This window comes from Callithrix jacchus, chromosome 22 (genome assembly GCF_049354715.1).
Source record: "Callithrix jacchus isolate 240 chromosome 22, calJac240_pri, whole genome shotgun sequence".
Taxonomy (NCBI): Eukaryota; Metazoa; Chordata; class Mammalia; order Primates; family Cebidae; genus Callithrix; species Callithrix jacchus.
The window spans coordinates 19,349,672-19,364,435 of NC_133523.1; the positions used below are offsets into that span (position 1 = coordinate 19,349,672).

Below are 14,764 nucleotides of genomic sequence, written 5' to 3' on the forward strand. Positions count from 1 at the left end.
CAGGTACTTAGAAGGTTGAGGCAGGAGAATCACTTGAACCCAGGTGGTGGTGAAGGCTGCAGTGAGCCAAGACTGTGCCACTGCACTTGTCTGGCTGACAGAGCAAGACTCCATCTCAAAAGAAAAAAGAAAAAGAAAAAACAATCAGTCAGGCTTGGCGGGGCACATCTGCAGTTTCAGATACTCAGGAAGCTCAGGTATGAGAATCTGTTGAACCCAGGAAGTCGAGGTTACAATAAGCTGAGATCACACCACTGCACTCCATCCTAGGTGACAGAGTGAGACTCTGTCTCAAATACAAACGTCAATAACAGATGCTGGCAAGGTCGCAGAGAAAACGAAATGTTTATACATTGATGAAGGAAGCGTAAATTGGTTCAAACGCTCTGAAAAGCAGTGCGGCGATTCCTCACAGAACTGAGACAGAATTACTATTTGACCAAGAAACCTTCAAATTGGGTATGTACCCAAAGAAATATACATTATTCTACCATAAAGACACATGCACATCCATGTTTATTACAGCACTGCTTGCAGTAACAAAGACATGGACTGGGCGCAGTGGCTCATGCCTGTAATCCCAGCACTTAGGGAGGTCGAGGCAAGCAGATCACCTGATGTCAGGAATTTGAGACTAGCCTGGATCAGCATGGCTGATCTCAAAAAAAAAAAAAAAAAAAAAACCCATCTCTATGAAAAATGCAAAAATTAGCTGGGTGTGGTGGCATGCGCCTGTAGTCCCAGCTAGTTGGGAGGCTGAGGTGAGAGAATCACTTGAGCCCGGGAGGTGGAGGTTTCAGTGAGCTGAGACCATGCTATTGCACTCCAGCCTGGGTGACAGATGACACTGTCTCAAAACAAAATAAAACAAACCTTGGGATTCCCACAACCTTCCTCCAGTTTAATAATTTGATCAAGCTGCTCACAGAACTCAGCAAAACAATGTAGTTATATTTACTGGTTTGTTATTTAAAAAAATACAACCCAGGAAAAGTCAAATGGAAGAAATGTATGACAAAGAAAAGAGGTGGGGGACGATGAAGCACATACATAATCTGGGTCAACAGCTGTGATTAGTACAATTTTTCATCTTTTCTGTTCTCTAGAAATAGCTTATGGAAAACAACACCCTTCCCATTATGACTTACATGGTGCTCCCTTTTCTTATTTATCACGTAGCCAGACAAGACTCTGTCAGAAGCATATTGAACCAGAGCAACTCCATTTTGAATAGGGGCTGAATAAAAATAAAGCTGAGACCCACTGGGCTGCATTCCCAGATGGTTAGGCATTCTAACTGATAAGATGAGATAGGAGGTCAGCACAAGATACAGGACATAAAGACCTGGCTGATAACACAGGTTGCAGTATAGAAGCTGGATAAAACCCATCAAAATTAACATGGTATGAAAATGACCTCTGGTTGTCCTCTCTGCTACACTCCCACAAGTTCTATGATAGTTTACAAATGCCATGACAATGTCAGGAAGTCACCTACAATGGTTTATAAAGGAGAGGCATACATATTCCACCCCTTGTTTAGCATATAAATAACCATAAAAATGTGCAACCAGCAACCCTTAGGACTGCTCTGCCAATGGAGCCAGCCATTCTTTTATTGCCACAAGTTAAAACTCCTGATCAGAGGATATTAAACACACGTTAAAACGCCTCTAATTCAGAGGCTGAATTAACAATGATAGGGCACCACTGGGGACAAGTTTAAGTCTTGCCAGTTTGATATCGGTTGCTACAAAGAGTGGCTAATGTCTATGTTTGTCACACATATTTGGCTCCGGCCAGAAGAGAAAAAGATAATTTTCTTTTGTGTTGTGCCTTGTCCCCCAGGGTTGTGGTGGAATCAGCCATGTCACTAGGGCTGCTCAGGGAAAGGGAACCCAGAAGCCTGGCATGCTGGCAAAAGGGTACAAATTTCTTACCAGACTTCTGGCCTCTGTGCAAACTGATTGAATGAATGGTTAAAAACAAAAACACTGTTTATCTCCTGTGTAAAGTTCTAATTAATATGAAAATGCATTTGTGAGGCTAGTCTTATACTGTAACAAATCTGTTGTACTTCGTGCTACAAATTTGTCTTTCCGTATTGTTCTGTCATTAAGAGGGGTACCTTCGGAGAAAATGCAGGCTTAGAACCCCTTAAGGCTGCTGTTCAAGATGGCCCAGCAAAGCGGTCAGTCATGTCCTTGGGAGCTTGACCCCGTGACCACAGGTACTTTCTTTTGGTTTTCACCATCACAATGGTGGCCCAGGTTCAGAGTTCAATTCCCAGCTTAGGGAATGAGTACGTTCTTGTTTGATGTTTGGGTGAGGGTGACCTTTACCATTTGTTGATTCTCTTTCCCTCCAGCAACTGTCTTGAATTTTTCTTTTTCAGAAAACCTGTGAAGTTACTTTTGATAAAGTGAAAAAGCCAGAGATACTGGCTGTTTGACCTGACTAAAGCCTAGTAATAAGAAATTTCAAAGAGCATTTTTAAAATACCACTATGGTTTTAAAAGTCAGTTTAATTAAAAGCAGATATTCAAGTTCTAACTGCCTGGGAACTCCTTGAAAAAAAACAGAAGAGGCAGCCTAGACCCTGTTTTGGGAAGCACTCATTTTTCCTCATCAAAGCTCCGGGATTGAAAGTGGGCCGATCCTTCTCAAAATCTAAAGTTCTGTTCTGTTTCCCATTGCATTATCTGATGTGTTCTACTTTCAGGGGTGTCAGAAATTACTTCACATTTTTATTGATTTTTGGGGGGTACAGAGTCTCTCTCCAAAGCCCAGGCTGGAGTGCAATGGCGTGATCTTGACTCACTGCACCCTCCGCCTCCCAGGTTCAAATGATTCTCCTACCTCAGCCTCCTGAGTAGCTGGATTACAGGCATGTGTAACCAGGCTGGGTTCGGTGACTCATGCCTGTAAACTCAGCACTTTGGAAGGCTGAGGCCGGCAGATCAAAAGGTCAGGAGTTTGAGACCAGCCTGGCCAACATAGTGGAACCATGTCTCTACTAAAAATTCAAAAATTAGCAGGGCATGATGGTGCACTCCTATAGTCCAGGAGAATTGCTTGAACCCAGGAAGTGGAAGTTGTGGTGAGACTGGATTGTGCCACTGCACTCCAACCTGGGCAACACAGCAAGACTCTATCAAAAAACAACACTCTAATTTTATCTGAGTGGGAAAAAAAGAAAAACAGATAACAACAACAAAAACAGGCATGCACCACCACACCCGGTTACTTTTGTATTTTTAGTAGAGAAGGGGTTTCTCCATGTTGGTCAGGCTGATTTCCATCCCCCAACCTCAGGTGATCCGCCTGCCTTGGCCTCCCCAAGTGCTGGGATTACATGTGTGAGCCACTGCGCCAGCAAGATAACAGGATTTGAACAGAGATACTCACTATTACAAATTTACCTTGCTAAATGAGGAACTGATGTTTTCATGAATCTATGTAACTCACCAATTACCACATTTTCTCATGGAAATGTATTCATTTTCTACAGTCAAAATGGAATAGAGATTTTCCCTATTTTTTCCCTTGGTAGCTAGCATTCTAAAAGCTAAGCCTTGGAATGCTGTTTAAATCCACTGAGCCAAAATAAAACAAAACAAACAAACAAAAAACACCTGAGAAAAATTTTAAACTCACTCTGGTTAAGAAAAAAAGAAGTAAATATTTTTTAACGAATGGAGTATATAATTAGACTTTTTTTTTTTTGAGACGAAGTTTTGCTCTTGTTACCCAGGCTGCAGTGCAATGGCGCGATCTCGGCTCACCGCAACCTCCGTCTCCTGGGTTCAGGCATTTCTCCTACCTCAGCCTCACGAGTAGCTGGGATCACAGGCGTGCGACATCGTGCCCAGCTAATTTTTCGTATTTTTAGTAAAGACGGGGTTTCACCATGTTGACCAAAATGGTCTCGATCTCTTGACCTCGTGATTCACCTGGTGCTGGGATTACAGGCGTGAGCCACCGCGCCCAGCCTAGACTTTTTTTAAACCCACCTCTTTTATGCCCTTTGTAAATATTTTTCTACTTTTCAAGGTCTACTAAAATAATGGAATATAAAGCTAAAAGACGGGTTAAAATAAGTAACCAATATTTTGAAGGTGACAAACGCAGAGTGGCAGTGCTGATTAAAAAACAGATGTGTCTAGGCCGGGTGCGGTGGCTCAAGCCTGAAATCCCAGCACTTTGGGAGGCCGAGGCAGGCGGATCACAAGGTCAAGAGATCGAGAACATCCTGGTCAACATGGTGAAACCCGTCTCTACTGAAAATACAAAAAAATTAGCTGGGCATGGTGGCGCGTGCCTGTAATCCCAGCTACTCAGGAGGCTGAGGCAGGAGAATTGCCTGAACCCAGGAGGCGGAGGTTGTGGTGAGCCGAGATCGCGCCATTGCACTCCAGCCTGGGTGACAAGAGCGAAACTCCGTCTCAAAAAAAAAAAAACAAAAAAAAAAAGAAACAAAATTCAGCCTTAACCAACTAAGAACTGCCAATTAACAATTAAATTTTCCCCTCTATATTACAAATGAAGAAACCACATAACTGTATCTAACCAATTCCTGAATTTGGTTTTCTTCATCAAGCAGTTTGTAACAGTCTTTCCTTCAATCCCCGCCCATGAAACACACATTACAAACCACAGCTGGGTGCTTGACAATTTTTGAATCACTCTGATTATCGTTAGGGTGACTCCAATACATTTTGAACAGAAGATAAGAGGAGCTCGGAACCCCACGGAACAAAGCTCTTCACACTCGGAACCCGCACCCGGACTCAGGATTCCCCCCGACGACCCTCTCGTGGTCCCCGCACAAACTGGGAGAGACGCGACGCTGCGGCTGCAGAGCCGCCCAGGGAGGGCTCCAAGCCAGGGCAGTCACTGTACAGGGAAGAGACAGGACGTCCGGGACTGGCGGTCAGAGCAGCCGCCATCTTATGGCTGAAGGGGACTGTGGCCGAGCTGGGCAAGAACTCCAGGAGCAGAGTGTGGAGCTGACTGCAGGGAGGCCAGAGTCCCCCCAACAGCCACTTCCCACCGGTTTCAATCAGCCCCTTTCCCTCTCTCTGGAGTTTCCACCCGGCACTCTCACCATTTCTAGGCTTCCAGGGGGTCCAGCTCCCAATACCTACAGGTCACAGGGCCTCAGAGATTAGACCTCTAAGAGTAGAGGACACAGAGGAGTAAAGATGAGACCCGGAGCTCCAGCTGCGAGAGATGAAGGCCCCGCCACATCCCGGAAGCCTTCCTGCCTGCTCCAGCTGCGTGCCTGATTGGTCGGTTCCAGCTCAGCGTCGCTGATTGGATAACGTTTAAAACCCCGCCTTCTCAGGCCCTGAGTGACAGAAGATTCAATCAGATGCTGGATGAGTGAAGAAAAGGTGCCTAGGCTGCAGCCTTCTCAGGCAGGGCTTCCTTCCAAAGCTGAGCCCGGCCCACCACAGAGGATATTAGCCTTTCAACTTGTGTGTAAAGTTACATGCATCTATAAATAATATTTTATATGGCTATTTACAAATGAAAAGAATATAATAACAATTATTTTAAAATTTTAGATTTTATGACCCTCCCAGCTTCTGGTTTTTGAGCAGGAAGGCTGAGATTTTAGAAGAGAGGCAATCATCTGAACGAAAATGTGAGCCACACGTGAATTTTAAATTTTCTAATATCCAAAGTTTAAAAAGGAACAAAGAACAGATTAAATTCATTGTAACAATTTAGTTAACCCAATATGTCCATAATATTATCATTTTTATGTGTGAGAAAAGTGTAATTATTAATAAAGTATATAAATATTTGGAATTAAATCTTTGAAACTAACTCTGTATTTTACTTTTCTAGCACATGGCAGTTCAGACCAGGGCCATTCCAGGCACCCAGGAGCAACACATGGCCAATGGCTGCCACATTGAACTGCAGCTCTGATGTCAGGGAGGCAAAGGGCCCCAGCAAACCTTTTCTGCCAGAGGTGAAGCAGAGCCTCTCCCTACCAATATCTCTCTTCAGTTCTGAGGGTGGAACACATAGTGACCATAGAAAGAGCTGAGGGCAGCAAGAATAAAATAACCACAGGAAAAAAGAAATACAAAAAACAAAATAAAATAGGCCGGGTGTGGTGGCTCACGCCTGTAGTCCAAGCACTTTGGAGGCCAAGGTGGGTGGATCACCTGAGGTCGGGAGTTCAAGACCAGCCCGACCAACATGGTGAAACCCCGTCTTAAAATAATAAAAAATAAAATAAAATAACCACAAGGAGACCACTGCTGGCCACCTGTTGCTCATTTTTCTTCCATAGAGCAGACAGAGAACAGAGGATGATGGTGCCACAGGAGAATAAAACTCTGTGTCTTCAGTTCTGTCCATACTCTTGACCTCCAATGTTGAGATATGTAGAAAATAGATTAAAGGCAAACGTACTTTGCTATTTGGCCTTGGCCCTAATGGTCAGGCTGCGGTTATCTGTTCTCGCCTGTGGTGTGGGGGACCGTGTGAGTATAAGCACCAATCACATGCATACATGGCTACCTCTATTTCTGCATTACTCAACGTTCTCATACGAGACATCCAACTTTGGGTCGGGCACGGTGGCTCAAGCCTGTAATCCCAGCACTTTGGGAGGCCGAGGCGGGTGGATCACGAGGTCAACAGATCGAGACCATCCTGGTCAACATGGTGAAACCCCGTCTCTACTAAAAATACAAAAAATTAGCTGGGCATGGTGGCGCATGCCTGTAATCCCAGCTACTCAGGAGGCTGAGGCAGGAGAATTGCCTGAACCCAGGAGGCGGAGGTTGTGGTGAGCCGAGATCCTGCCATTGCACTCCAGCCTGGGTAACAAGAGCGAAACTCCATCTCAAAAAAAAAAAAAAAAAAAAGACATCCAACCTTAATTCAGGGGAAAACATCAGTACCTACAGGGTGCCCACTCTTAAAAGGTAACTAGTAATCAACCTGTCATTGAATCCTGGCATTTTTTTCTGTACTGGGTGCATGTATTAGTTAGCTACTGCAGTATAACAAATCTTACAAACTTATTAGTTCATAATTGAGATGGTCAGCCATTCAAGCTCAGCTAAGTGGGGCAATTCTTCTTGTCTCAGCTGGCCCCCTTGAGACATGTGCTGTCTGATCACATATCCAGAAAATGTTCTCCTGAACACTGCAAATGAAGCAACTACCCAACTGTACCAAATCTATTATTTAATTTTCCTTGCTTAATCACACACCTTTTAGAAGCCTTTTCTTCAAGACCTTTTGGTAGCCCCAAAACCACAAACCATCGGACATGGTGGCTCAAGCCTGTAATCCCAACATTTTGGGAGGCCGAGGCAGGCGGATCACCTGAGGTTGGGTGTTCGAGAACAGCCTGACCAACGTGGAGAAACCCCGTCTCTACTTAAAAAAATAAAATAAAATAAAATATTAGCGTGCCTGTAATCCCAGCTACTCGGGAGGCTGAGGCAGGAGAATCGCTTAAACTCAGGAGGCGGAGGTTGCGGTGAGCCGAGATCGCGCCATCGCACTCCAGCCTGGGAAACAAAAGTGAAACTCCGTCTCAAAACAAAAGAAAACAAACCCGCAAATCATGTCCGGAAACTGTCCCATTGATTAATCAGTGTTTGTGCTTATTAAGGGTTTTTTTTTTTTGAGACCAAGTCTCGCTATGCCCCAGGTTGGAGCCCAGTGAAGCGGGATTCTGGCTCACTGCATCCTTCGCCTCCTGGGTTCAAACCGTTCTCCTGCCTCAGTCTTCCGAGTAGCTGGGAGGGACTACAGGCCTGCGCCACCACTGCGGGCTTATTTAGTTATTTTTGTATTCTTAGTAGAGTCAAGGTTTCTCCATGTTGGTCAGGATGGTCTGGAACTCCCGACCTCCCAAAGTGCTGAAATTACAGGCGTGAATTATCGCGCCCTGCCAATTTTTGTATTTTTAGCAGAGACGGTGTTTCACCATGTTGGTCAGGCTGCTCTCGAACTCCTGACCTCGTGATCTGTTCCCCCCTTGACCTCCCAAACTGCCGGGATTACAGGCGTCATCCACCGCGCCCGCGCATATTAACTCTAGACCATCCCGTCAACATGGTGAAACCCCATCTCTACTAAAAATACAAAAAATTAGCTGGGCATGGTGGTGTGCGCCTGTAATCCGAGCTACTCAGGAGACTGAGGCAGGAGAATTGCCTGAACGCAGGAGGTGGAGATTGCAGTGAGCGAGATCCTGCCATTGCACTCCAGCCTGGGTAACCAGAGTGAAACTCCGTCTCATAAAAAAAATTTTTTTAGGCGAGGCACGGTGGCTTGTGCCTGTAATCCCAGCATTTTGGGAGGCCAAGGCGGGCAGATCACAAGGTCAGGAGTTCTAGACAAGCCTGGCCAACATGGTGAAACCCCATCTCTACTAAAATACAAAAATTAGCTTGGTGTGGTGGTGGGTGCCTGTAATCTCAGCTTCAGGAGGCTTAGGTAAGAGAATTGCTAAAAAACCAGGAAATGAAGGTTGCAGTGAGTTGAGATTGCACCACTGCACTCCAGCCTTGGTGACAAAGGTGAAACTATGTCTCAAAAGAACAACAACTGAGTGTGGCTCCTGCAGCTCAGTGAGACTTGATTTTCTATTTGAAAAACTGCCCATCCACACAGGAACCACAACCTAGTGCATGTCAATTCTCTCTCTCTTTCTTTTCTTTCTTTTTTTTGAGACAGGGTCTCACTCTGTAGACCAGGCTGAAGGGCAGTGGTACAGTGTCAGCTCACTGGAACCTCTGTCTTCTGAGTTCAAACAATTCTCCCATCTCAGCCTCCCAAGTAGCTGAGACTACAGGTGCCTGACCGAACACCCAACTCATTTTTGTACTTTATGGTAGAGACGGGGTTGGACCATGTTGGCCAATTTTGTCTTGGAACTTTTGACCTCAAGTTATCTGCCTGCCTCAGCCTCCCAAAGTCTTAGGATTACAAGCATGAGACACTGCTGCCAGCCACATGACAATTCTACACTAAGCCTGCTGAGGTACCACTATTTACCAATTTTTAAAGAAAAATTGAGGCTGGGTGCAGTGGCTCATGCCTATAATCTCAGCACTCTGAAAGGCTGAGGCAGGTTTATCACCTGAGGTCAGGAGTTCAAGACTGACCTGGCCAATATCGTGAAACCCCCATCTCTATTAAGAATATAAAATTAGCCAGACAGAGTGGCATGTGCCTGTAATCCCAGCTACTCGGGAGGCTGAGGCAGGAAAATCACTTGATCCCGGTAGACAGAGGTTGCAGTGAGCCAAGATCATGCCACTGCGCTCTACCCTGAACAACAAAAGTGAAACTCTGACTCAAAAAAACAAAAAGAAAAGAAAAAGAAAAATTTAAATATTTACCTAAAAAAAAGTGAAGGAGAAAAAGAGGATTTCACACCTAAAGTCTTTGTTTTCTTTATAAAACCACAGCCCCTTGTCAGTTGATTTGTCCAAAGGTGTCTGACAGGCACTAATGCTCTTAATGAATCAATCAGGAAAAATGGGTCTCTCAGGTGACAAGGAGTCACAATGGTACCTAAACCCAATCCATTCTCAGCTTTACACGGTGCCCCCCTCAGGAAGTGGTGTTAACCGTGTGAACCACATTCACTGGACAAGGCCAGAGGAGAGCGTGTTTAGGACAACACAACCATGAGGCTGCAAATCAAACTGGGGGCAGGAAGTGCAGGAGTTTCCATGGCCAAGACACTGCTGGCCATCCTTCGGTGTCACTTAAACTTCAATGTGAAAGACATCTTTTCCCAGTTGGCTCAGAGAAACTAACAGACATTAGAATTGGAATCTGTTGCTTTTTTATTTTTCAGAATTTCTAAGACATAAAGGACACTCCAAAGGGCATTTAGCTATACGTGAGGCTGAGGACCTGGCTGCTCTGGAGAGGGATGGCTGAGCAGCAGCCACCAATTGTAAGAGCTCTGAAGCCCCTCACATAGGGTCAGGCCACCTCCACACACCCTCTCTTACTTCTCAGGCTCTGTCCCTGAGGTCTCGCTGGGGTATTGTGGCAGCGTTCACGCCAAGGGCTTGAGACAGCAGTGTGACTCGCCCATCTTGGCTGCTGGACCTGTGCTGCGCTCCCCCACGCTCTCGAGGGCTGTCGAGTTGAGGGAAAAGAATGGCTAAGCCACTGAGGCAAGAACAGAATGCAGAGTAAGGGCCTGCGGTTTGTGAGGACATTGTGCTGACTGCTTCATATCCCCCTTAGTCTCTGTGTAAGCAATAGGCTTGCTGCAATTGAGGTGCCTGAGAGGGGCAAGAGACCCCTGCCCACATTTTCTCAGGAGCTGAGCCTTTGCTCTACCTCCTGATGGAAAGCATAATGAACAAGCCACCTTTAAGGAGCCATTGTTTGCTTGCACTGTGTATCTTTGAAAAACGTTTATTAACTCTTGTACTGCTTTGTAAGCTATTCTCACAAGCCCCCTTAAACTGCTTTGTGAGCTGTTATCACAGGCCCCTGATAACTATTTTTACGTGATTTCTGTTCCCTTTTTTCTGCTGAGCTAAAGTAAATGTAACAAGAAAAAAGTATAAAAGCTGTGACCTACAAAAATAAAGTGCTGTGTGCTGCTTGACTGCACGCAGACCTCCAGACTCTACTTTCCTGGATTCTTTGTTTTCCGCGCGCCTCCCTCAGGTTGAACGAGACATCTACGTTGGTGGTCTCGGGGACTCCCGCCGGTCGGTAGCCCCCCTGGCAGACGTGCCAGACCCCGACATCTGGCATCCCCGAACAGGGACCTGAGTACGAGAGGTACAGTGACGCACCCCAAATCAGAGGAGACAAGGTAAAGCCGCGGTTCTTGTAGTTCTGGACTCAAAATTCATCTGGAGTAAAAAAATGGAGCAGTGTGAGTCCAGAAATCAGTCTGTGTTTTTAATGTTGATGCATCAAATGTTAAGAAATGGAGGTGCCGATGTAAAAATGAAACGTGTTTCTAGGTTTTTAGAGATTGTCTATGTATTGTGTCCGTGGGTCCCTGAGGAGGGATCATTAGATGAGTCTACATGGAGTGAAATAGGAACTAAGATTGAGGAATATGCCGCCACTCATCAATCTTCCTTGCAGGCAGAACTGTTACTTTTGGTTGGGCCGCAGCTGTGCCACGCTGTCTGCCTGCCTTCTTGCAACGCTGCAAGCGCTGACACTCACTGCTTTCCTGCTGCTTCTCTTGCTTCTAATCCCTCTTCCTCTTACAAATCTAACTCTGATGATGGGGGGGGTGGGCAGCTGTAATTTACCACCTTGTAATCCTCTAAACGAGCCCGATTCCGCCCTCGGAGTTGGACCTGGAGCCGGAAATGGAGGAGCTCGGGACGCCCCTGAGCAATTTTCCAGGCTCCTGGCTTCGCTTTCTAAACCTGCTCAAGCTTTTCCTGTGGTTACTACGCCTTCTTTTAGACACTGGAGCAGATGTTTCTGTAACTTCCTCAGAGTTCTGGCCCTCAACGTGGCCTATCTCTCAGGCTTTTATGTCTTTACAAGGCATAGGCACTTCCTCTAATCCTTATCAGTCTTCTCAATTGTTATCTTGGTCAGATAATGAAGGTCATAGTGGCTCTTTTCGTCCATATGTTTTGCCTGACATTCCCATCAATTTGTGGGGCCGTGACATTTTACAGTCTATGAATGCTCACTTGGTTACTTCTAGCCCTGCTCTAAATATCATGATGAAACAAGGCTTCCATCCCTCTAAGGGTCTTGGCAGAAATTTGCAAGGTGACCCTGTGCCCTTAGAAGTTGTTCCTAAAAATGATCGTTTAGGGTTAGGGGTTTTTTCCAACGGGTCGCTGTGACTCCTGGCACCCACGCTGATTCCATCACTTGGCTTTCTGATTCTCCTGTGTGGGTAGACCAGTGGTCCCTTTCTGCTGAGAAAATCGCTGCAGCTAGAGAGCTGGTCCAGGAACAGCTCGCTGCTGGCCATTTAAGACATTCTAATAGTTTATGGAATACTCCTATTTTTGTCATTAGAAAGAAATCTGGTAAATGGAGACTCTTACAAGACCTTAGGAAAGTAAATGAAATGATGGAAGTCATGGGACCTCCACAACCTAGTCTCCCTTCGCCTGTTGTTGTTCCTCAAAATTGGGAATTACTAGTTATTGATTTGAAAGACTGCTTCTTTTCCATCCCCTTGGCACCTCAACATTGCTGCAGGTTTGCCTTCAGTGTTCCTGCCACGAATTTTGACAGGCCTTTTGAGCGCTATGAATGGGCCGTTCTGCCTCAAGGTATGGCGAACAGCCCCACCTTGTGTCAGAAATTTGTTGCTCAGGCAATTGCTCCCCTCCGTGAGCGCTATCTGGATGTTCTTTTGCTACATTATATGGATGATCTCCTTTTGGCCGCTCCTTCCTTCGGCCTCCTACAGGAAGCCTTTTGGGATTTAAGGGACCTCCTTACAAATTCAAACTTAGCTATATCTCAGGATAAAGTCCAAAAGGTAACTCCTTTCCATTACTTAGGTCGCCTCACTGACTCCAATCAAGTGTCCTGTAAGACTCCTGTCTTCTCTACTGCCCATCTCAGTACATTAAATGAGTTCCAAAAGTTTTTGGGAGACATTAATTGGATCGGACCTAGCCTTAAATTAACTACTGGTCAACTCAAGCCTCTTTTTGATATGCTCAGAGGCCCCGCAGACCCAGAGTCTCCCCGGACACTTACTGATGAGGCTAGACATGCCTTGCAATTGGTGCAAGATGCTCTCTCAGAACAAAAGCTAAACCGTGTCACTGTTGGGGTATCTTGGTGTTTATGCATTTTACACACCTGCTACACCCCCACAGGCCTTTTCTGGCAAAAGGGAATTTTGGAGTGGCTCCATTTGTGTGCCAGTCAGCCTCGTATTGTAACCCGTTGTCATGATTTAGTGTCCACGCTAATTGCCAAAGGCCGCCTCAGGGCACTTGCTCTATTTGGCTCTGACCCACCTCTCATAATTGTTCCTTACACCACTCGAGAGCAGTCCTGGCTATGGTCGTTCTCTGACTCGTGGCAAGTGGCCCTTGCAGGCTTCTCAGAGCAGCTTTCCTGTCATTATCCTAAGGACAAAATATTGCATTTTTATTCTCAATGTAATCTCATTTTCCCCAAGACTTGTTCTTTGCAGCCAATTTCTCAAGCCGCTTTGGCATTTACAGACGGTTCCTCAAGCGGACTTGCTGCTGGACAGATTGATGATGTTTCCTTTTCTTTCCAGACACCTGAACCTTCCGCCCAAAGGGTGGAGTTGCTTGCTGTTCAACATGTGCTCTCCACTTGTGGTCAATCAGTTAATATATACTCTGACAGTCAATGTGTAGGTAACTTGATTAATCTGCTGGAGACAGCACCCTTGTCATTTTCTGACAGTTCTGCCATAATACACCTACTTCTTCCTTTACAGCAGACTATCGGCAAGCGAACTCATCAATTTTTTATTGGCCATATTCGTGCTCATACTAATTTACCCGGGCCTCTCTCTGCAGGCAACAGGCATGCTGACGCTCTCACACGTCCTGCCTTTTCCCTTTTTCAACGGGCGGAAATGTCTCATGATTTACACCACCAGGGCTCCCGTAGCCTGCAGCTGCAGTTTCATATCACCAGAGAACAGGCTCGTGCCACTGTTTAGCAATGCCCTGCTTGTGTGACTCACCTGCCTCAAACTGCACATACCGGAGTAAACCCTCGTGGCCTACAGCCTGGCCACATCTTTCATATGAATGTCACCCATATTACCTCTTTTGGTCATTTAAAATATGTGCATGTAACTATTGATGCCTTTTCTCATTTCATAATAGCTTCAGCCCATACAGGAGAGGCAGTCAAGGACGTGACTGCTCATTGTCTACTCGTGTTCTCCAGCCTAGGAGCACCAAAGATTTTGAAGACTGATAATGCCCCAGCTTACACCATTCTCCATTCCAAACCTTTTGTTCTCAATTTCAGGTGCTCCATAAGACAGGAATCCCCTATAATCCTCAGGGACAGGGAATTGTTGAACGTGCTCATGCCACCCTTAAAACTTTATTACTTAAACTAAATAATTCACCTCCTTTCTTTTGCAAGTCTCCACATGGTGTACTTCGGCATGCTCTTTATGTTCTAAATTTTTTAACCCTTGATGCCCAAAACCACTCAGCAGCTGATGGTTTCTGGAACCCAAGGGACTCAGCCACGCCTATGGTGTTATGGAAAGATTTATTCTCTAATCAGTGGAATGGCCCTGACCCAGTGTTAGTTTGGGGCAGAGGTCGTGTTTGTGTTTTTCCTAGATCTGCCCCCTCGCCTATCTGGGTACCTGAACGACATGTCAAGCATGCCCCAAAGAAGACAGTCCTCCCTAAGACCAGTGACTGTCCCATCACCCCGTCAGCCGTGCCCTCAGATAACTTCACCGAACTCCCTTCTCCTGAGAATACGACGTCTACATCTGCAGAGGACAACGCCCCGCCGTGCCCGTCGCCCTCGGCACCAGCCGCGCCTCCTCAAGAAATTCCAGTCCCGACCTGGACCCAGATGCAACACCCGGTGACTGATGCGTCGCACATTGTTTGTCAGCAAGGACACTCTCTTAATCCAGCTACTCTGTTTTTAGCCATGCTAGCTGTTTTATCTTATGATCCTATGTTGGCACGTCCGGTGTCCACCTATGATTCCCCTGACGCTTTTTGGGCCTATGTCCCTGATCCCCCTTTGCTCCGCCCTGTTACTTGGGATGACCCTGCCT

At 45.9% G+C, this 14,764-nt stretch overlaps 1 protein-coding gene across 9 annotated transcripts in view; it reads right to left on the reverse strand.

Moving 5' to 3' along the window:
• LOC144576564 (uncharacterized) overlaps positions 1-5,290 on the reverse strand; it is a 32,375-nt gene extending 27,085 nt beyond the window's left edge. For all 9 annotated transcript variants that reach the window (XM_078362047.1, XM_078362039.1, XM_078362037.1 and 6 more), the window contains exon 1: positions 5,108-5,290. Coding sequence is in view for 2 of the 9 variants with exons in the window: in XM_078362039.1 (XP_078218165.1) it covers positions 5,108-5,110 (3 nt within the window). In the remaining 7 variants the exon portion in view is untranslated. The remainder of the gene's footprint in view (positions 1-5,107) is intronic.
• Between the last annotated feature and the right edge of the window lie 9,474 nt (positions 5,291-14,764).